The 23,781-nt window shown below is 41.4% G+C and overlaps 1 protein-coding gene across 3 annotated transcripts in view; it reads right to left on the bottom strand.

Annotated features, from left to right (window-relative positions):
- The window catches only part of zdhhc1 (zDHHC palmitoyltransferase 1), a 65,019-nt gene that overhangs the window by 18,632 nt on the left and 22,606 nt on the right, over positions 1 to 23,781 (bottom strand). For 2 of the 3 annotated variants that reach the window (XM_072547470.1, XM_072547472.1), the window contains 3 exons: positions 17,412 to 17,536; positions 5,116 to 5,271; positions 2,530 to 2,642 (listed from right to left, as the gene is read on the bottom strand). In XM_072547470.1, the coding sequence (XP_072403571.1) occupies positions 2,530 to 2,642; positions 5,116 to 5,271; positions 17,412 to 17,536 (394 nt within the window). The remainder of the gene's footprint in view (positions 1 to 2,529; positions 2,643 to 5,115; positions 5,272 to 17,411; positions 17,537 to 23,781) is intronic. The other variant, XM_072547471.1, reaches the window with a different exon arrangement.

The following is a 23,781-nucleotide window of genomic DNA, read 5'->3' as shown; positions in this document are numbered from 1 at the left end:
AGCATGAACAGCCAAGCTTCTGGTATGGAGACTGGCTCTAATGCAACGAGGGGTACGTCGGGGTCCAAGAGATCAACAGTGTTAGGAGACTCTCTCGTCAGAGGTACAGACACAAATGTTTCTGTGGCCAGCAGCGAAGAAGCAGAATGGTGTGTTGCTTCCCTGGTGCCAGGATCAAGGACATCTCAGAGATGATGCAGAATGTTCTCAAAGGGGAGAGGGGCCGGCAAACGGTCATTGTCCACATTGGAACCAATGATATAGGAAGGGAAAAGTTTGAGATTCTGAAGGGAGATTACAGAGTTAGGCAGGAATTTAAAAAGGAGGTCCTCGAGAGTAATAACATCTGGATTACTCCCAGTGCTACGAGCTAGTGAGGGCAGGAATAGGAGGATAGAGCAGATGAATGCATGGCTGAGGAGCTGGTGTATGGGAGAAGGATTCCCATTTTTGGATCATTGGAATCTCTTTTGGGATAAAAGTGATCTGTACAAGAAGGATGGATTGCACCTAAATTAGAAGGGGACTAATATATTGGCAGGGAAATTTGTGAGAGCTGCTCAGGAGAATTTAAACTAGTAAGGTGGGGGTGGAGGGGAGGGGACCCAAGGAGATAGTGAGGAAAGAGATCGATCGGAGGCTGGTACAGTTGAGAACAGAAGCGAGTCAATCAGTCAGGGCAGGCAGGGACAAGGTAGGATGAATAAATTAAACTGCATTTATTTCCATGCAAGGGGCCTAACAGGGAAGGCAGATGAACCCAGGGCATAGTTAGGAACATGGGACTGGGATATCATAGCAATTACAGAAACATGGCTCAGGGATGGGCAGGACTGGCAGCTTAATGTTCCAGGATAGAAATGCTACAGGAAGGATAGAAAGGGAGGCGAGAGAGGAGGGGGAGTAGCATTTTTGATAAGGGATAGCATTACAGCTGTGCTGTGGGAGGATATTCCTGGAAATACATCCAGGGAAGTTATTTGGGTGGAACTGAGAAATAAGAAAGGGATGATCACCTTATTGGGATTGTATTATAGACCTCCTAATAGTCAGAGGGAAATTGAGAAACAAACTTGTAAGGAGATCTCAGCTATGTGTAAGAATAATAGGGTAGTTATGGTATGGGATTTTAACTTTCCAAACATAGACTGGGACTGCCATAGTGTTAAGGGTTTAGATGGAGAGAAATTTGTTAAGTATGTACAAGAAAATTTTCTGATTCAGTATGTGGATGTACCTACTAGAGAAGGTGAAAAACTTGACCTACTCTTGGGAAATAAGGCAGGGCAGGTGACCGAGGTGTCAGTGTGGGAGCACTTTGGGGCCAGCAACCATAATTCTATTAGATTTAAAATAGTGATGAAAAGGATAGACTACATCTAAAAGCTGAAATTCTAAATTGGAGAAAGGCCAACTTTGACGGTATTAGGCAAGAAATTTCAAAAGCTGATTGGAGGTAGATGTTCGCAGGTAAAGGGACGGCTGGAAAAAATGGGAAGTCTTCAGAAATGATATAACGAGAATCCAGAGAAAACATATTCCTGTTTGGGTGAAAGGAAAGGCTAGTAGGTATAGGGAATGCTGGGTGACTAAAGAAGTTGAGGGTTTGGTTAAGAAAAAGAAGGAAGCACATGTCAGGTATAGACAGGATAGATCGAGTGAATCCATAGAAGAGTATAAAGGCAGTAGGAGTATACTTAAGAGGGAAATCAGGAGGGCAAAAAGGGGACATGAGATAGCTTTGGCAAATAGAGTTAAGGAGAATCCAAAGGGTTTTTACAAATACATGAAGAACAAAAGGGTAACTAGGGAGAGAATAGGGCCCCTCAATAATCAGCAAGGCAGCCTTTTGTGTGGAGCTGCAGAAAATGGGGGAGATACTAAACGAGTATTTTGCATCAGTATTTACTGTGGAAAAGGATACGGAAGATATAGAATGTCGGGAAATAGATGGTGACATCTTGAAAAATGTCCATATTACAGAGGAGGAAGTGCTGGATGTCTTCAAACGCATAAACATGGATTAAATCCCCAGGACCTGATCAGGTGTACCCGAGAACTCTGTGGGAAGCCAGAGAAGTGTTTGCTGGGCTTCTTGCTGAGGTATTTGTATCATCAATAGTCACAGGTACGGTGCCGGAAGACTGGAGGTTGGCTAACGTGGTGCCACTGTTTAAGGTGGATGGTAACGACAAGCCAGGGAACTAAAGACCGGTGAGCCTGACGTCGGTGGTGGGCAAGTTGTTGGAGGGAATCCTGAGGGACAGGATGTACACGTATTTGGAAAGGCAAGGACTGATTAGGGATAGTCAACATGGCTTTGTGCGTGGGAAATCATGTCTCACAAACTTGATTAAGTTAATTGAAGAAGACGAGGCTGGACTGAAGGGTCTGTTTCCATGCTGTACATCTCTATGACTCTATCAATTTGGCCCTGGGAAGTTAACATTAATTAAAAGTATAAGTAGCGTTAAACAGTATGTGGAATTATAATGTGGACAAATCATTTTAAGACTTAAATCTTTTTACCTGATCAGATAGCGTTGGCGAATCTTGCGCCTTTGAATTCTTGGGTGAGACTTTGGACCCTCGCCGGTGACGCTGGCGCACAATGTATTCATAAGTGCTGAGTCGGTTCCACACTACAACAAAAAAAACTTCTGACAATGCATGACCAGTCATTTTTATATTTAATCATAAAACATTGCATCTGGAGAGGTGATTAATTCTTCTAAAATTTATCTTTCACATTAGTGATGGCTTCCGAAAGTACTGAAAATCCCAATCCATATGTAAATAAGAAACATCCAGCTGTGAATTGAAAATGTATGTAAATGTGCCAAAAATGCTTGACATCTTTCCAAAGTAATGAAACAAAATCATCTTTTTATAGAAACCAGTGCCAGACACTACGTAAGTAAAGAACATTGTTGAAGTTTGTCTTGGTAAATGCTAAAGTGCATTTTGCTTCTCAGTAATAGATTAGAGGATTTGGATGTCTGCACTTCTTTTAGAATGCCCCTTTTTAAAGCTTAATATTTCACTCAACAAGCAAACTGCTCTTCCCTGTAAAGCACATCATTATATGGATTCCTATCTTCCAATGGGTCAGATGATTTCTTCTGCAACAATATTATATGAACATTCCAGTTCCAGACAATTTTTCAGAGGAAGCCTGGCTTACTTGCAGCTTTTATCAGGAAAACACTGGCATTTAGTCCACAATTTTAGATCCATTAATGGACAAAAAAAACCATGAGTAGCATGTGATTTGAGAGGAGTCAGCCTGACTTAGTTGTAACACATTTGACTTCTAGTTCAGAAAGGTGGTGGCTCCAACCTCACCCCAAGACTTGAGCATGTAATTTCAGCTGGCTCCTCAGTACAGTGGTCAAGTTGACTTTTGCTCTGTATGTTACATTGAGGTCATGTCTGCTTGCTGTCATGGACACAATAGATTTCATAACACTAGCCAAAGAGGTTTTCAGCCTCTTCTACAAAACTTGCACGTTTAGGGAGGTCAGAAATTAGATCAGTCAGAATGCTTTCTATGGTTAAGAAATCAACATTCACCTCTGACGTTTTCATACGAAAAGAGCAATTATAATCACAGAACCATTCCCTGGAATAAGACGCCCTCAGCATAGAAGTTACAACAGAAAACTATAGGATGAATTCCTACTTTAAACAACCGCCAAACCTCAAACAGATCATTGTTCGTAGCAAGCTGCCCGACTCTCAGGACAACTCCATACAACCCTGTCATGGTAGGCGCTGCAAGACGTGTCAGAGTGTGGACATAGATACCACCATTGCATGTGGGGACACCTCCCACCTTGTACGTGGCAGGTACCCTGTGACTCAGCCAACGTTGTCTATCTTATACGTTGCAGGCAAGGATGCCCTGAGGCATAGTACATTGGGGAAACCGAGCAAAGGCTACGATAACGGATGAATGGGCACCGCACAACAATCAACAGACAGCAAGGTTCCCTCCCAGTTGGGGAACACTTCAGTGGTCCAGGACATTCAGCTTCGGACCTTCGGGTGACCATCCTCCAAAGTGGACTTCGGGACGGGCAGCAGAGGAAAGTGGCCGAGCAGAGGCTGATAGCTAAGTTCGGTACCCATATGGAGGGCCTCAACCGGGACCATGGGTTCATGTCACATTACAAGTGACCACCATTGCACTACACACACACACACACACACACACACACACACACACACACACACCCCCTCACAGACTTAAGATACTCTGCACTCACTACACACACATATATACACTTTCTCACATTCACAACCCCCAACCCAGACAGACGGACAAAGACCCACATGCACACATATTTTGTGGGATGAATTTGTACTTTGCTCAAAAACTGTATGCATTCATGGAGAACTCTGGGCTCAAAAACCGCATGAATTTATGTAAAACTCCGTTATCTCAGTTTTTATATTAGAATCAATCTAAACATGGCATAGACAGAGAACACAGACAGCCAACACCTTCAACATATTGTCTAGCTATCACCATTGTTAACAGCTAACCCAAGAATGCAACTTTTAAAAAAAAAGGTTTTGTGATTTACACATGAAAGAAGTGAAACTATCACTGTACTCCAGCAGATGAAAGGCTTAACAGACAATCAATTTTCAATGTATAATTTCAATTACATCACACTGTAAATTTTTGCTATAAATTCTGTGTGTTAGGATTGAGCCTTCCACTATCACCTGATGAAGGAGCGTCACTCCGAAAGCTAGTGTGCTTCCAATTAAACCTGTTGGACTATAACCTGGTGTTGTGTGATTTTTACTTTAAATGGGTTATTGTAACACTTCTGATTAGATTATACTGCCCCCCTGTGGCAAACGGTTTAGTTTCAATATTTTATGTCTATTTTCTACAGCCTGCCAAATTAGACAGACATTTAACTAATTTTTGCAACTCTGTAGCACAGAATTTTTTTTATCAAGTCTAACATTCAAAATAAGCATTCAGAAATTCTTCAACATCTAATTTAAAGCTCAAAAGAAAAGGTTAATAATTTTAGTAATGCAGTCGCAAATCTTATTGATAAAATGAGTGCACTTAACATCTTGTATGTTACTTACAGAGGTAGATGTGGAAGCACAGAAGTTGACCCAAAAGTGACACTGAAATCAGACCTAGTAGAACAGTCATCGCAGACACTAGAAGAATGACAGTAGCATTTGTACGAACAGGAGCATGAGGCAGAAATGTAAACCAGATATTTGTATCATTTATAGCTGTTAAAATAAAACAATTTAAAACACTTCATTAATTGAATTTATATTCCACTATCGTTCTCCTCCAACATACTTTGCTTCTTCATTACAGATCTAATTACAAAGAATGAGAACCAGAAGACCTCAACTTTCCCAAATTATTCACCACCATTTTTACAGGCAAATCTTGTGTATGTTAATGTTGATCCTTGTGAGGGAATCTAGAACTGGGCATCATAGTTTAAAAATCAGAGGTCACCCATTCAAAACAGTGTTAAGGAAACATTTTTTCTCTCTGAGGGTTGAGTCTCTGGAATTCCCTTCCATAAAAAGCAGTGGATCTGGCATCTTAGAATATTTTTAAGACAAGATCTTGAGTTCGAAAGGAATGAAAGATTATCAGGAGTATGCAGGAATAGAGAGTTGAGATTAAAACTGGATCAGCCGTGGTCTTATTGATTGGTGGAGCTGCTTAAAGAGCTGAGTGGCCTACTGTTGTTCTTTCTTAAGCAGAGAGGAAATATAAATGGACCTTTTTCAGGTAGAGATGTATAATAAATGAATGGTGTGCCACAGGAATCAGTGCTGGGGCCTCAGTTTTGTATAATTTATTTATGTGACTTGGATGAAGGAACGAAGATGTGATTGCTAAATAGAGAAAGTGTAGAGTAAAACAGGAGCAGGGTAGGCCATTTGGCTCTTTGAGCCTGCTCTTCATTCAATACGATCATGGCTTATAGCCAACCCAATACCTTCTTTCTCCCAATAACCTTCGATTCATTTAGTCCTAAGAACTACATCAAACTTCTTCTCAAAAGGATTGAAGGTTTTAGGCTCAACTGCTTTTAGTGGCAGGGAATTGCACAGGCCCACCACTCTCTGGGTGAAGAAATTTCTTTTTATCTCAATCCTAAACGGCCCACCCTGTCTCCTTGAACTGAGACACCTGGTTCTGAATTCCCCACTCATTGGGAACACGTGTTTACCCCGTACACTCCTGTTAGAATTTTATCAATCTTTACGAGGTCCCTCCTCATTCTTCCAGTTTCCAGTGAATTTAGTCCTAACTGATCCAGTCTCACTTCATATGTGTCAGTCCTGTCATCCCAGGAATAAGTCTGGCAAATTTCTGTTGCACTCTCTCCATAGCTGGAACGTACTTCATCAGATAAGGAGACCAAAAGTGTACACACCACTCCAGGTGCAAGGCTGCATTTTGTAGAGTTGTAGAAAAACATCCTTGCTCCTGTACTCGAATCCTCACACCCTGACAGCCTACGTAACATTTACTTTCTTTACCTACATGGTTCCTTTCAGTGACTAACATACAAGGACATGTAGCTCTCTTTGCAACCCATCCCAACCTATTGCCATTCAGACAATAATGTGCCTTTCTTTTTTTGCCACCAAAGTGGACAACCTCACATTTGGCCACACTATACTTCATCTGCAATGCATTTCTCCACTTATAACACAAGGTTATAAAACAACATATGCTTCACCAAAGATCTGAGAAAGATAAGAAAATGTGAAATTGTTAATTTTGGCAGGGAGAATCAAGAAAGCATATAATCTAAATTTTTAGAGATTGCAGAGCTCTGGATGCAGAGGGTTCCACCTTATTAGTACATACAGGATTACATCTTAATATTTCAGTTTTAATAATCATTTATCCAAACAGAAGCAGAATTTAATTCACTTGAGGTTTCTTGAAAAAAATTTGAATAAATATATGTATAATAGCATATATTGATGTGGGGATCATTATCTTATTACTCAGTTCCAAAGAGGCACAAATCACAAAAGGCTGGTTATTGCAGGTATAGCAACTAATGAGGAAAGTAATAGAATGTTATTGTTTAGAGCAAGGGGAATTTAATATAAAAAATAGGGAGGCTATGCTTCAGTAACACAGGGAATTGGTGAGACCACATTTGGACTGCTATGTACACCATTGGCCAAATTATTTAAGGAAGGGGGTAATTCTGTTAGCTGCTGCTAAGAAATGGTTTACCAGATTAATATCTGGAATGGACAGGTTCATCTTTTAAGGGAAAGTTGGATGAGCTTGGCTTGTACCTGCTGGGGTTTAGATGAGTTAGAAGCCCCTTTGTTGAAATAAAGATGATCTAAGGAATCCTAAGAGGATAGATGTGGCGAGGATGCTTCCACTTTTGGGAGAAAAATAAGGGGTTGGCAATTTAAAACAGAGATGAGACAAATTACTTTTTCACAAGGGTCATGAGTCTTTGGAAAGGAAAGCTGCCATGCTCACCTGGACTGGCCTACATGTGACTCCAGAGCCACAGCAAGGTGGTTGACTCTCAACTGCCCTCTGATCAGCCTAGCAAGCCACTCAGTTGTAGCACCAATGTTTCTACAAAAGAAAAAAGGACCACCTGGCATTGACCTAGGCACAGGAAACGACATGACATACACGGTCCTGTAGATCTTGCAAAGTCATCCAGAGTAACATCTGGGGGTTAGTGCCAAAATTGCGAGAACTGTCTCAAACTAGTCAAGCAACAATCTGACACAGTTGTACTTATTGAATCATTCATTACAGACAACGTCCCAGACTCCTCCGCCACCTTCATGGCTACATCCTATCCACTGGCAGGACAGGCTGAAATAATTGCAGAGAAGTTGGCACCAAGTCACCTTTTATTTATTCATACACCGTACTTGGATTCTGACCAGCTAGCTCAGAGCCAGACCCTAGAATGACAAGACTCTCGGAGACTCCTGTTTATCTCGCTCAGCCAGGGGTCCCTGACTGGCCCAGTTAACAGCCCCAGTCAGGGATCTTAGTCAATCAGATCTACCTGGCCAATTCATTCCAATCAGTACACAGACCCCCAGCAATGGTGTGCTGACAGGAGGGAGTTGCCTAGGAAGGCCTCAGCATTGACTCTGGACCCTGATGAAATCTCATGGTTTCCAGTTAAACATGGGCAAGAACACCACCTGCTGAATATCACATATCGTCTACTCTCAGCTGAGGAATCAGTACTTCTCCAAGTTGAACATCATTTGGAAGAAACAATTGAGGATGGCAAGAATGTGGAATGTATTTTGGGTGGGAGATTTTCAACAATCACCACCAAGCGGCTCAGCAGCAGCACAAATAACTGAGCTGGCTGGACCCTATCGCACATTGCTGCTAGACTGAATCTGGAAAGAGGAAAAAACATACTTGACCTCATCCTCTCAAATCTGCCGGCTGCAGATGCATCTGTTCATGACAGTATTGGTGAGAGTGATCACCACACAATCCTTGTAGAGATGAAGTCCCACCTTCATACTGAGAATACCTTCCATGGTTTTGTGTAGCACTATCATTGCTAAATGGGACAGACTTTGAACAGATCTAGCAAGTCAGCACTGGGCATCCAAAAGGTGCTGTGGGTCATCAACAGCAACAGAGTTATACTCCAACACAATCTGTAACATCATGGACTGGCACTTCCCCCACTCACCATTGCCATCAAGACAGGGGATCAAGAAAGTGCAAGAGGGCATGTAAGGAGCAGCACCAGGAATACCTAAAAATGAGGTACGAATCTGGTAAAGTTACTAAATAGGATTACTTGAGTGCCAAACAGCATTAGTGCAAGTGACAGACAGAGTTAAGTGATCCCACAACACCAACAGATCACATCCAAGCTCTGCAGTCCTGCCACATCCATGGAGGTGTCACATTTGCACCACACAAATGTCAAGCAATGATAATAACACCACCGCCCCTTGACATTTAATGGTGTTATCATTGCTGAATCCCTCACCTAATGTGCCCATTGCTCTCAATGTGGTCTTGTCTACATTGGGGAGACAGGATGCCAACTTGCGGAACATTTCAGAGAACATCTCCAGGACACACGGACCAAATAACCCCATTGCCCTGTGGCTGAACACTTCAATGTTCTCCCTCCCACTCTGCCAATGACATGCAAGTCCTGGGCCTACTCCACCGCCAAATCCTAGCCCCACGGCAAATGGAGGAAGATCACCTCATCTTCCACCTCGGGACCCTCCAACCACACAAATCAATATCGCCTTCACCAGTTTTCTCATCTCTCCTCCCCCCATCTTATCCCAGATCCATCCTCCAACTCGACACCACTCTCTTGAACTGTCCTACCTGTCCATCTTCCTTCCCACTCATCTGCTCCACCCTCCATTCTGATCCATCACCCCCCACTCTCATCCACCTCTTGCATTCCCAGCTAACCTTCCCCCAAGCCACACCCCCACCCCTCCTATTTACCTATAGGCCTTCTGGGCTCCCCTCCCTCCCCACATTCCTGATGAAGTGTTTATGCTCAAAAGGATGTTACCATTGACCAGAAACTCAACTGGACTTGCTACATACACATAGTGGCTACAAGAGCAGGTCAGGGGCTTGGAATACTGCAGTGAGTAACTCACGCCCTGATTCCCAAAGTCTCCCAAACACCATCTACAAGGCATAAGTCAGGAGTGTGATGGAATAGTCCCCACTTGCCCAGATGGGTACAACTCTAACAATACTCATGAAGCTTGATACTAGCCAGGACAAAGGCAGCAGATACATGGGAACACCGCTACCTGCAAGTCTCCTTTCCAAACCACTCACCATCCTGACTTGGAAACATACTACCATTCCTTCATTGTTGCTGAGTCAAAATCCTGGAATTCCCTCCATAAGGACCTTGTGCGTCAACCTATAGTCGAGGGACTGCGGTTCAAGTTGGCAGCTCACCAACACCTTCCCTAAAGCAATTAGAAACAGGCAATAAATGCTGGCTGACCTGCTAGTGATGCATATGTCCCGCCCCCTAAGGTGCATCATCCCACCCTGATGGCCATGTCAGTAAATTATGTGGGCGGCATGGTGGCACAGTGGTTAGCACTGCTGCCTCACAGCGTCAGAGACCCGGGTTCAATTCCCGACTCAGGCGACTGACTGTGTGGAGTTTGCACATTCTCCCCTTGTTTGCATGGGTTTCCTCCGGGTGCTCCGCTTTCCTCCCACAGTCCAAAGATGTGCAGGTCAGGTGAATTGGCCATGCTAAATTGCCCATAGCGTTAGGTAAAGGGGCAAATGTAGGGGAATGGGTGGGTTGCGCTTCTGCAGGTCGGTGTGGACTTGTTGGGCCGAAGGGCCTGTTTCCACACTGTAAGTAATCTAATCTAATCTAATCTAAAGGCAGAGAACACACAATGTTTATAATCCATTGTAGTTAACTCAGAGTCATATTTTGTTCAAAATATTAAAATGATCTAAAGTTCAAGTTCAGCATTGCAAATAATTCAACGAAGGCAATATTTCTACACAACTCAATGTAAATTAATTGATTATTTGAATTAAAGAAATTGAAATTAAGTTATATGGTGATATATTCAAATATAGAATATCCAATTCCAAAGGAAAATATTATACAACTATAATTTTCTAAAGAATCTCCCAACATAAGAGTGCATTTGAAACCTGACTTACATTGTTTTCCTTATGAATTCACACCAGCGTAAATGCTAATGGAGCTGCTCAACAACAGAATTAGGGATGGGGTAGTCCGCGTTTTAAAATCAATTTTTTTAATAGATATTTTTATTAGAAATTTAACATTTTTACAAGTTTACAAAAATAAACAAAACTCTCAGGTACAAACATTGATATACAATTAAATCTTAAATATATAATAATCAAAATTTAACAAAAGAAATTTAACAAAAGAAAAATACCGAGAAAGAACTAAGCAGAGTGTATATTTTAGTCTCTCACATTATTCAAATAAGAGAAAGAAAAAAAAAACCCAACGGGTAACACAGAAATTGGGTAGTGAGATTCATGCTCGGAATGTGTTAACATCAAATGTAACAAAACCCGTATTCGTGCGGGATTCCTCTCCCAAGGGGCCCCGGACCAGCCAGGTTCGTAATCTCAATTAAACAAAAGCCCTTGTTAGGATAGCCGAAATATCTGTATTTATATAATTCAAGAAGGGCTTCCATATTTTATTAAATAATTCGGTCTTTCGGTGCACCATATTTGTAAGGAAGTCAAGGGGAATACATTCCATAATTAATCTGTGCCAATTTGAAAGTCCAGGGAGGCCCTCAGCCACCCAGTTTACCAAAATATTTTTCCTTGCACAGAAAGAGAGAATAGAAAATAGTCTCTTCCCGTGCATATCCAGGGAGGGTAAGTTCGAAAAGCCCAAAAGGAGAGATTTAGGGTCCACTTTAATTTCCGTTCCTAAACTTTCTGTCAGGGTACTTGCTACTTTAGTCCAGTACCTACGGATCTTATGACAGGTCCATAGGCAATGTACAAGAGTGCCCACCTCTATTTTACATTTGGGACACATTGGAGGTGCTCCTGCCTTAAATTTTGCCAATCGTTCCGGTGCTATATGGGCCCTATGAAGTATCTTCAGTTGGATAGCCTGAGTTCTGTTACAAATGGTGATTCTTCTGGCGTTTTCCCAAATCTCATTCCACGTTTCTAGAGAGATTTCTAGTCCCAAATCCTGATCCCATGTTTTAAGCAGATTGTCCATATCTCCCGATACTTCATCATGTAGTAAATGATAAATAGTACTGACGGAAGATACCCCCATTGGTCATAGTACTCTACGTTCTCTATCTGATTTATAAAGACTATCTAATAACGTAGTCTTCTTCTGTATGTAATCTCGAATTTAGAAGTATCGAAAGAGGTCTCCATTAGGTAATCCGAATTTCTGACGCAGTTGTTCAAAAGACATCAGGACCCCATCTTTAAATAGGTCCCCTAGACATGAGATACCCCTGGATCTCCAGAGTTTAAAAATGGCACCTGTAAACCCTGGTTGGAATCCCCATGCTCCCACTATCGGCGCACAAGGGGATGTTTTATGTGAGTTGCCCTCATTTTGCCGCATTATATTCCAAACTTTAATTGTGTTTAGTATTATAGGGCTTTTACATTGATCCGTAATGATTTTCCTCTTGTCCGAAAATAAAAGGTTAATAAGTGGGCATTTTACTTGAGAAGCCTCGATGTCCAGCCAGAGTGATTGCGATCAGACAAGACCCAATCAGCTATGTAACTTAATAGGGAACTTAACTGATATTTCCTAAAATCTGGGAAGTCTAATCCTCCCCTTGCCTGTGGAAGCTGTAGCTTCTTCAGCTTAATGAGGGACCGTCTATGATTCCAGATAAAGGAACCCAACCAGCCATATAATTTACGTAGTGCCAGCCTCGGCAGCATCACCAGAAGCATTCTCATAGGATATAGGAGACGGGGCAGGACATTCATTTTAATTAGTGCTATTCTACCCAGCCAGGAAATTGGATGGTCTCCCCATCGCTGGAGGTCCTGCCTTATCCTTTCCAGTAAATGCACAAAGTTAGCCTAGTATAACTGACCAAATACTGGGGTAATAAAAATGCCTAAATATAAGAAAACCTCCAGGGACCACCGAAAGGGAAAGTGGGATCCGTCCACTAAGTGGGGTATCATAGCAAGGGCACCCATTGGCATAGCCTCCAATTTTGAGAAATTAATTTTATAGCCTGAGAACATGCTAAATGTATTAATAACTTGGATTAATCGAGGTATGGACATCAGAGGATCACTGAGGAATAGAAGAACATCATCTGCAAAAAGGGTAATTTTATGTTTACCTGTACCAATCCTCGGGGCCGTTATATTAGGATCAGCCCGTATAGCTTCTGCTAGTGGTTCAATTATTAGCGTAAATAACAATGGCGAGAGAGGACATCCCTGACGGCAGCCCCTACCCACACTGAAGCTATTCGAACCTAACCCATTGGTAACCACAACTGCTTTAGGATCACTACACAATGTTGAGACCCATATGGTAAACAACTGTCCAATGCCAAACCTTTCCAACGTGTAAAACAAATATGACCATTCAACCCTATCGAATGCCTTTTCCGTGTCTAATGAGACAACTACTCCTGGCATATTTCCCTGATGGCAGGTTTGAATCATATTCAAAACCCTTCTAATATTATTGGATGATCTATGGGCCTCAATAAACCCCGTCTGATCCTCCTTTATGATATGTGGCAATACCCTTTCTAGTCTCAATGCTAATGTTTTAAAAATCTACATTTAGCAAGGATATTGATTAGATTAGATTAGATTACTTACAGTGTGGAAACAGGCCCTTCGGCCCAACAAGTCCACACCGCCCCGCCGAAGCGCAACCCACCCATACCCCTACATCTAACCCTTACCTAACACTACGGGCAATTTAGCATGGCCAATTCACCTGACCTGCACATCTTTGGACTGTGGGAGGAAACCGGAGCACCCGGAGGAAACCCACGCAGACACGGGGAGAACATGCAAACTCCACACAGTCAGTCAGTCGCCTGAGGCGGGAAATGAACCCGGGTCTCTGGCGCTGTGAGGCAGCAGTGCTAACCACTGTCCCACCGTGCCGCCCACATTGGTCTGTATGATGCACAATCTTCTGGATCCTTTCCTTTTTTAAGGATAAGAGAGATATTTGCCTCTTTCAGCGAAGGCGGGAGACAGCCCTGACTCTATGCGTAGTTATACATGTCCATAAGAGGACCAGCCAATATTCCTGTAAATTCTTTATAGAATTCAGCTTGAAAACCATCTGGGCCAGGTGCCTTACTGCTCTGAAGTTGCCTAATTGCGTTAAGTATTTCTTGGACTGTTAGGGGAGCATTTAAGACCGATACCAGTTCTGGAGTTAGGTCAAACTTTAAAAAATGATTGCATCCTCCTGGTCCTGTCTTCACAATCCTGTGATTTATATAAATTAGGATAAAATTTTCTAAAGATAGCATTAATCCTTTTATGATCATGAGTCAAAATACCCGTACTTTCCTTGATAGTTTGAGGGGCCTTTTTCTTCTTTGCAAGAAATGCTAAGTATCTACCCGGTTTGTCGCCAAATTCATGTAACCTTTGTTTTGCAAATAATATTTCCCTCTTGGCCGTTTGGGTAAGCGTGGTGTTTAGAGCTGTCCTAAGGGCCGTAATCCTTTGCAATTTGATAATATCAGCGTATGCTGTTTCAGCTGCTTTTAAGCTTTAATTTTTTCTGGGTCGCTGAGTATGAAATGATCAAACCTCGCACGTAAGCTTTGATGGTCTCCCACATCATTGATGGGTTGCTAGCGGTACCTAAATTAATTTCTAAAAAAGTTTTAAATTCTTGAGAGAAGTACTTTACAAATTTACTATCTTTCATCAGGAAGGGGTCCATACGCCAATGCCGAGGGGGCATTGTTCGTTGTTCGTCGCCTTGATTTCCATATATACAGCTGCGTGATCGGAAATTGCTATACTACCTATTTTACAGGATGATATGGAATTTAAAGAAATCGAGGGGGCAAAAAACATATCAAGTCTGGTATGACATTTATGTGGATTGGAGTAAAAAGAAAAATCTCTGCCCTGTGGATGAAGACATCTCCATACATCTACTAAACCTAATTCTTTGTTCAGATCCATCAGTTGTCTAGATCTGGGAGATACTCCTGCAGTACTCTTGGGAATCCTACCTATTTCCGGATCCATAATACAATTAAAGTCTCCTCCTATAGTTGTATGACGGGTACCAACCGCCATCAATTTTGAGAAGGCTTCAGTTATAAATTTAAAGGGGTATGCCGGGGGGCAGTACAATTTAAAATCCCATATTCCTCTCCATTTATAAGGGCTTTAATCAGAATATATCGTCTAGATTCGTCTTTTATCTGATTTAGGATTTTGAAAGGGAAATTCTTCCGAATAAGAATAACAACTCCCTTACTTTTTGAGCTAAAAGAAAAAAAGGCCTGATCAAATCCACCCTGTCGTAATTTCAAGTGTTCTTTATCCAACAGGGTGTGTCTCCTGTAGGAGAGCTATATCAACTCTTTCTTTCTTGAGATTTGATAATATTTTCTTCCTTTTGACTGGCGAATTACTCCCCTTGACATTCCAGGTGCACCACTTAACCAACTGATCAACCATAATCGTCCGGGCAGATCAGAGATCCCTCGGGAGGGGAAACCCTATCCAGAACATGGAGCATATAAAATTCACAAAAATAAAGGCTCTCTAACACATTCACAACAGTATAATAAAACACTATTTCTAAATAATAAAAAAAATGTATTTAAATGGAGATTTTCCCCTTTGTTCCCAGGGGGTATCACTTCCTTTCCAAAGGTCCATCGTATCCTCTCCCAGCCAGTGCCCCACCCTTGACCCAGGCGCTCCTCAACAGGATGAGGAGAATTCAAATATACTACAAAGCTAGAGTTAATAGTGAGCACCCTACCCCCACCACCGCGCCCCCCACCCACACCAACACCTGGATATATTTGGTAATGTTAATACCATGTATAAAGATATATAACTATAAAATTACAACCTCAACAAGTAATAATTAAATATAATAATACAAAATAACAAGGGAAAACAACCCCGCTCCTAGAGACAGAGGTAAAATAGAATAAGGTAACCACCTCCCCCCACCAACATTAACTAGACCCCCCCAGCTTATATAGTAATAAAAAAAAACCCAAGGTGGGGGAGAAAATTGTTAAATAGAGAACAAATAAATAAATCCCTCTCCCCACCCCCCAAGATTATATTAAACAGTAAGGTTAAAAAAAAGGAAAAGGGGGGATATAAACCAGGGGGGGGGGGGGGGGGGAGGCAAACCAACATCCATTATCTCTTACAATTTATCTACGAGAGTCCAAAAATTCCTTAGCCTTTTCCGGCGATCCGAAGTTATACACGGATCCTTCATGGTTAAAGCGTTGCATCACTGGGTAAGGAATACTGAATATTTAAGTCCCTTAAACACTTCTTCGCCTCATCAAATGCCTTCATCTTTCGGACCAGAGCTGGGGAAAAGTCCTGGAATAACATGATCTTGGATCCTTTATAGATCATAGCTTGGGAATCTTTTCCAAGATTTCTAGAGGCTTCAAGGAGTATCTGCCTCTCCTTGTAGCTCTGCAGCCGGAACAGGACCAGGCGGGGATGCTGGTTCGAGCCGGGCCCACATATTGCAACTCTTTAGGCCCATTCTACCCTTACCTGGCCTGATCTAGCCTCCAGATTTAAAAGCTGTGGCAGCCACTGTTCGAGGAATGCTGTAAGCTGGCCTTCCTCTTCCCGTTCGGGAAGGCCCAGCAAATGAATATTTTTTCGATGACCTCGATTATCGAGGTCATCAATATGATTCTCTAAGGTCCAGACTCGCTGTTTGAGAGTCCGGACCTGATCCACAGCCAATTGTGCTGTAGTTTCGGAGGTCTCGGCCTTTAGTTCCACCCCTCCGACTCGGCGCTCGATTTCCTTAATGTCGCGGTTGTGCTTTTGCAGCACGGCCGAGAGTGAGTCCCATCGACTTCGGGATTCTTCAATAAAAGCGTCGATCTCGCATCCAGTTTGGAGATGATTTCCACGAGGCTCGCCACCGTAGGTAAGTCCCCCGGGGTGGCTGCGGACGCCTCAGCTGCAGCTGGAGAGGTTGGGGGAGGGGTTCCTGCTTGCTGAGAGCTGCGGGCTCCCTTCCCTTTAGTCATTATTACTGAAGATTAGATTGTTTAAATTCAATATTAAACAACTAATTAAATTAAACAGCTATTTTAAATGATTTGGTGAGTGTGGTGGGGGTGGGTGACCCACTTTGCCCAAGTCTTGGGAGGAGCACTGTAGACTCAGACTTGCTGGGTCGCTGCCATCTTGGATCCCCCAAAATCAATTTTAAATACTACATTTCAAACAATGGCACTCGCTGTCCACACAAACATTTTGAAGGATGTGAAAATCCAGGTAAAAAGCTGGCAAGTTCTTACCTGCCAACTCAACAGAGAAACAAAAGCAAAATCAGTCAAAAGCTGGAGAAACTCAACATGTCTGCTCGAATATGTAGAGTCTAGTGATACTTGTCTGGAACTGAATGATAAGATAGTGATACCAACAGCAAAGTAAGATATCAAACATATATTTATCCAAATTTTTCAAGAAACTTCAAATGAATTAAATTCTGCTTTTGTTTGGACAAATGCATTTTAACGACTGAATTATTAAAATGCAATCCTGTATATATTAACATATTAATAGTGAATTAGTCACAGATCACATGGACTTTTTAAAATTAAAATCCCAAAGGTAAACTTACTTTCAAATTTCTGATTGGTGCGAAGCATATTTGGATCAACAAAGAATGCAATGAGCACATAGGATGCAATACAGACAACCACCAGGATGCCAATGACAGCAGAAATAACACAGTTCAGGAAATGCCTAGATGAGGAAACAAAAAAAAATTAAACTCATACCTGTACAGTATGAAATATCTGGAACAACATGATGCTAAACAATTTATGATAACATTTTAGTGCTCCACAAAAATTCCATTAACTCCACCAGCCGTAAAACAAGTTGATAATAGTTCTCTGACGTAACAAGGGTACAGAAGGAATTAAACAGCACACAACTTTTTAAAATTAACTCATGGGATGGGCATCTGTCTCAGCCAGCACTTATCACTCATCCTTAACAACCCTTGAGAAGGTGGTGGTGAGCCAGCTTCATGCACTATACATAGACCCACAATGCATTAGGGAGTGAATTCCAGGATTGTCACCAAATGACAATGAAGGAACACCAATATATTTCCAAGTCAGTATCATGACAGACTTTGAGGGAACTTGCTGTAGTGGTGCTCTCATGTATCCTTGTCCTTCTTGAGGGAAATGTTAAGATTTTTTAGCAAATTTCAGCAATGCATCTTGTAGATACTGAGCACTGCAGCTACTGAGATTCGGTGGTGAACCGAGTGGACACAGTGCCTTTCAAGCAGGCTGCTTTGTCCTGTATGGTGTCAGGCTTCAGTATTGTTGGAGCTACATCAATCCAGGCAAGTGGGGAGTATTCCATCGTGACTTGTGCCTTCTACATAATCGACAGACTTTGCAGGACGTGAGTTATTAACTGTAACATTCCTAGCATGCTCTTGATGACACTCTATTTATATGGTGAGTCCAGTTCAGTTTTTGGTTCTGGTTTTGGTATCCCGCAGAATGTTGACAGTGGAGGCTCCATGTGAGGGTAACACCATTGAATGTCAAGGGACACTGGGTAAAATGTCTCTTAATGGCCACTGTCTGATGCAAATATTACTTAAACATAATGCATTAAGAATAATCATGTATTTTTACTAAAGAGTGAGAAACAGGAGATCCTACAGCAATAATACAAACATAAAATATTCATTGCTTGTTTTAAAAATTGCCCAGGTTTAGATACTGAGTTCCTGACAGTTTCTACTTTGAAGGCTTCCAAAAACAATCTTCAAGAGTTGAAAATAACATTATCTACACAGTCTGATTATTAAAGGTAAGCATGCCCACATCCCATCAATCAATAAAAAAATCTACTTAACGCTACCACAAAATCCTTTTTTGAGAGTCTGAAATTTCAGTCAGCAGATATCTTTAGTGAACTCCACAAAACGAAATAGCTTCTATTAGTTGAAATGAAAATATATAAAGAATTCTATTTTTCATAGAAATCTGTGCCTATAACAGTGATTTTGCAAAAGAAAAATATTTTGTGGCTTTTTTAAATCAAATACTTGTTTCCACAATATCGTCAGGCTATGAGAAATACAACATGCTGCAAAACGTATGTTTCTATGTACAGCTCAGATTTATGGCCTCAGTGGCAAAGATGCTGAATAAAACTATTGAAATATACTACGTTTCCAAACAGATTTCTGAACTGATTTAGTAACATAAAATTTATTGAAGTGCTCAATTAATAGAAACTTAAAATATTTTTCACTGTATCTATAGATGTGAAACAAATAGCATGGTTCTGGGCCCAAAAGAATTAAGCAGAACTCAAGGGAGACTGTGGCCATAAAGTCTAGAGATGCTGTGGACAGAGGGCATGGACAGATAGAACAGGCCCCCAACTAGAGACATCAGACAAAATCGTGAGCTGAGCAGGTGGTTTTGGTCTGGATTGGTTGCTAGGAAAGTGAACAAAGTCAAAGAAGTTGGATCTGGTTTATAGGAAGAAACAGCAGATGGAAAATCAGGACAAACATCATGAGTATGTTAATGCTGAAATGCACGACGACAGGAAGCGAGCAACAAAGCATGATGAAAGTGACTGAATTTTTATCCAATTTATTTAACAATATCATTACCAACCAGGAACTCTAGGTTTACTTCTCAAGTGGTGCCCAATGGGTCAATGAAATGCCAGAACAAAACTGAGAATGAGTTGTCAGCTCAGTTTTTTTTAAATGTACTTATCAATGCAGTGCCCGAAACATTCACCTGACAAGTTACTTTAAAAAAAAAGTATGTTTGTCTTCAATTAGAGACCAAAATAATGTACACATTAGGTTCGTACTCAATATTACCACCACCATTATTTTATAAAAATGGGAATGCAAAATTAAATCTCATTCCATCGGTTATGGCCGACATCTTCAGTGTGAGCAAATTCACATACTTCTCAGCAGGAGAGGTTTTCAAAAACCCCAATGATCCTGCTTGAGTTTAAAGCCTTCAATTTCAGCTTATACATGAACCTCAAGCACCTGGGGAAATTATTCTTAGTTCTGATTCATTTTATTGATCCTTTTGTTAGTTTCTTTTATTCCAATTTGAGATTTATTGTTACTCATGAAAACGTATGGGAAGAACAACTTATTTTCCAGATAACAAATATGAGTGTGATAATCAGGTACAAGGTCAGAATAACTGAATGAGGTAAATCAGGAAGCATGACAAGCAGTAGGAAATGGACTGACTAATTAAGGTACTATGCTGCACTGTACTGGTTGGCACTCCCAGCAGAACCTGAAAATGGGTGGGCTGCGAAAGAGACATATTGAGCTTGGGCCCTGAAAGCTGTCAGATCATGCAAAGATCTGCAACAAAAGCATTATGTTAGATGTGTTATCCCGATATTTATATAGACAATTGACTAGATTTAAATGTTCCAAAAGCAAAATACTGTGGATGTTAGAAATCTGAAATAAAAACAGAAAATGACAAAGGTAGTCTGGCAGCATTGCTAGAGAGAGAAAAAGAGTTAACATTTCAGGTCCTCACCTTAATTTGGAATTTCCTGATAACAGTACTGCAGAATTTTTCGTTTGTGGTTTTCCAATACTATTTAGTGATAAAATAGACATCTGTAAAGAGCAAGCTTGCCCAACTGAACAGCCCATCACCACCAAGGAGTTCTACCTGATTCAATCAAAATGCAGGCACGAGTAGCTGGAAACCTTTGCAAGGAGCTTGTCCTCTGATCAGAGGCTGGTTCTTTACCACAGGTTTGTCACTGGCAAACTTACTGGCAGCCAATATGGACAAAACCAGCCTGAGATTGCAGGAGCAGTGAGACTATGGAACGCAAGTGACTTTGTACAGCCCAAGGTCTGCAGCTGCAACAGTGATTGCCTGAAATGGGATGAGGAAGGTTGGAGGCAGATAAACTGCTTGGGGAGAAGGAGTGAAAGAGCCAAGCTGCTGCTTTGATGGGGGCTAGGGGCATGGACACATATGAACACCTTTAGGAATGACAGTCTAATACTGGGGATGGGGCAATCAGAGACAGGCCACTGCAGCTTTTTCTGTCAAAGCAGGTGAGAAGAGGAGCAGCATCCAGGCTAAAAGGCAGCCCACTTGCATGTGAATCTCACAAAGGTCAGCTCAAGAGATGACCAACCAGAGGTGAACCAAAGTTAGTGTTAATTAAACCCAACTCCTTAGGTTGCTCCTGATCCCATGAATTTCTCTGGTGATCAGAATTTGAGGCCTAGCTTTTGTCTTTCTCTAGCTCGGCCTCTTAACTAAAATAAAATCTCTAATGCCCACCTCTGCAGCTTCATAATTTTTAAAATAGTAGTTATCATATTAATTGGTCATTTAAAATTATCAACATTGTTTTGGGGATTTATCTGCCCAGAGTCAAATTCAGGATTGTGGTCAAACGTGTCTTTCTGAAGTGCTCACCTGCTCCCTGAGTGAGAGAAATACAAAGGATCAGAAATTCAGAACGAAATGTGGATAGATGGACAAAAATCAAAACCATGAAATGGAGGTCACTGCATTGTTTACATTGCTTTGAGAGTGCACACAGCATCACAGAATCCCTACAGTGTGCAAACAGGTCATTTGGCCCAATAAGTCCACAACAACCCTCCAAAGAGCACCCCATCCAGGCCCACCTCCCTACTCTTTCCCTGTAATCCATATACACTCTCTCTCACAGACACTCAACCCCCCACCCCAGGCACACGCACACACACTCCTACAGACAGACACACAATCCCACAGACACACACGCTCCCACAGACACACATGCACCCTCTCACAGACTTAGACCCCTTTACAGTCACACACATATACACGCGCTCTCACAGACACTCACACCCCCCCACCCCAGACAGACAGACAGGCACACACGTTTGTGGGATGAATTTGTACTTGCAGAGTTACATTGTACTTTGCTCAAAAACTGCATCAATCCGTGTAAGACTCTTAACTCATTTTAGATTAGAATCAGTCTAAACATTATGGCACAGACAGGGGACACAGGGGGCTAACACCTTCAACACAGTATCTGGGCGGACACCAATTGTTACAGTTAACCTGAGAATGTAACTTTTAAAAATGTTTTGTGATTTACATATGAAAGAAGTGAAACTTACATGGTCACTCTAACAGATAAGAAACTTAACAAAGACTCAAGGTATAATTTTAGTTACATCAGACTGTAAACTTTTGCTATAAATTCTGCGTCTTACAATTGTGTACTCCACAACCACCTGAAGGAGAAGCGCTTCGAAAGCGCTTGACACCAGGTTATCTTCCAATTAAAACTGTTGGATTATAACCTGGTGTCATGTGATTTTTAATTGTTAAATGACCTGGACGTCTTCTACGCCATTCTGACATTGCATACCAAAAGCAGAAAACTTTAAATCCTCCAGTGCAAATATATGGATTCATTTTTTAAAATATATAAACACAAAAAATACTACCACATATTCCTGCATACTAATCGACAAGAAAGATCTGAATTCCAACATTCCCATCAATGAGGGAAACTGATGTTGTAAAGCCCAGAGATGCAGAGCAAGACAAACACCACTCAAGTATGGAGAATAAAAACCAACTACCGCACTCATTGATATCTTCCTGATGAGACATTAAACTGAGGTACTACCTGCCCTTGCAGGTTGAAGAGCCCACAACACTATCATGAAGAGGAGCAGAGTAGTTACCACAGTATCCTGGCATGCACTTATTTCTCCCAATTAGTATCTCAAAAACAGATTATAGAATCATAGTCATTCAGCACCGAAACAGACCCTTTAGTCCAACCATGCCGAACATAATCGCAAACTAAAATAGTCCCACCCACCTGTTCCTGGTCCATATTCCTCCAAACCTTTCCTATTCATGTATCCATCAGAATGTCTTTTAATCGCTGTAATTGTATCCATATCAACCACTTCCTCCGAACGTTCATTCCACACGCTAACCACCCCCTGTATAAAAAAATTTGCTTCTCGTGTCTTTTTTTAAAATCTCTCTCGTCATCTTAAAAATGTGCCCCCTCCTTGTTACATTTCCCATCCTAGGGAAAAGACAACTATAATTAACTTTATCTATACATCTCATTATTTTATAAACTTCTATCAGGTCACCTCTCAACCTCCTACCCTCCAGTAAAAAAATCTCAGCCTATCCAGCCTTTCTTTCTAACTCAAACCTTTCACACCCAGCAAGATCCTGGTAAACTTCTTCGGAACCCTCTCCAGCTTAATAATACCTTTCCTACAACTTCCAGAAAAGCCCTCACCAACGTTCTGTACAACCTCAACATGACCTCCCAGTTCCTATATTCAAAGGACTGAGTAATGAAGGTCAGCATGCCAAACGTCTTTTCAACCACTACCTTACGTACCGCAAACTTCAAAAGAATTTTGTACCTGCACCCCTAGATCCTTCTGTTCTACAACACTACCAAAGGTTCTACCAATAACTGTATAAGCCTTACCCTTGTCTGTTGTACCAAAATGCACTACCTCACATTTATCCAGATTGAACTCCATCTGCCATTTTTTAGCCCATTGACCCATTGATCCCTTTGTAATCTTAGAAAACCTACTTCACTGTCTACTATGCCACTAATTTTGGTGTTGTCCACAAACTTACTAACCAAGGCTTCGAGATTCTCAATCCTCCACTATTACTCTGTCTCCATTAACTCAATTATGTATCCAATTGGCAAGCTCACCCTGAATACCATGTGACCCAACATTACTAATTAGTCTACCTTGTCAAAGGCTTTACAGTACTAAAGTCCAAATAAACTACTCTTGTCACATCAGTCGTGGGAGTTTGATTTGTGCAAATTGTTTGTGCTACATAATAATAGTGACTCCATTTAAATGGCTGTCAAGCAGTTTAGGAAATCCTGAGATTGTCAAACACTTTCTAAATGCAAGATTTTTT

The sequence above is a fragment of the Chiloscyllium punctatum genome, chromosome 26 (genome assembly GCF_047496795.1).
Source record: "Chiloscyllium punctatum isolate Juve2018m chromosome 26, sChiPun1.3, whole genome shotgun sequence".
Lineage (NCBI taxonomy): Eukaryota > Metazoa > Chordata > Chondrichthyes > Orectolobiformes > Hemiscylliidae > Chiloscyllium > Chiloscyllium punctatum.
This window is presented reverse-complemented; position numbering and strand designations above follow the sequence as displayed.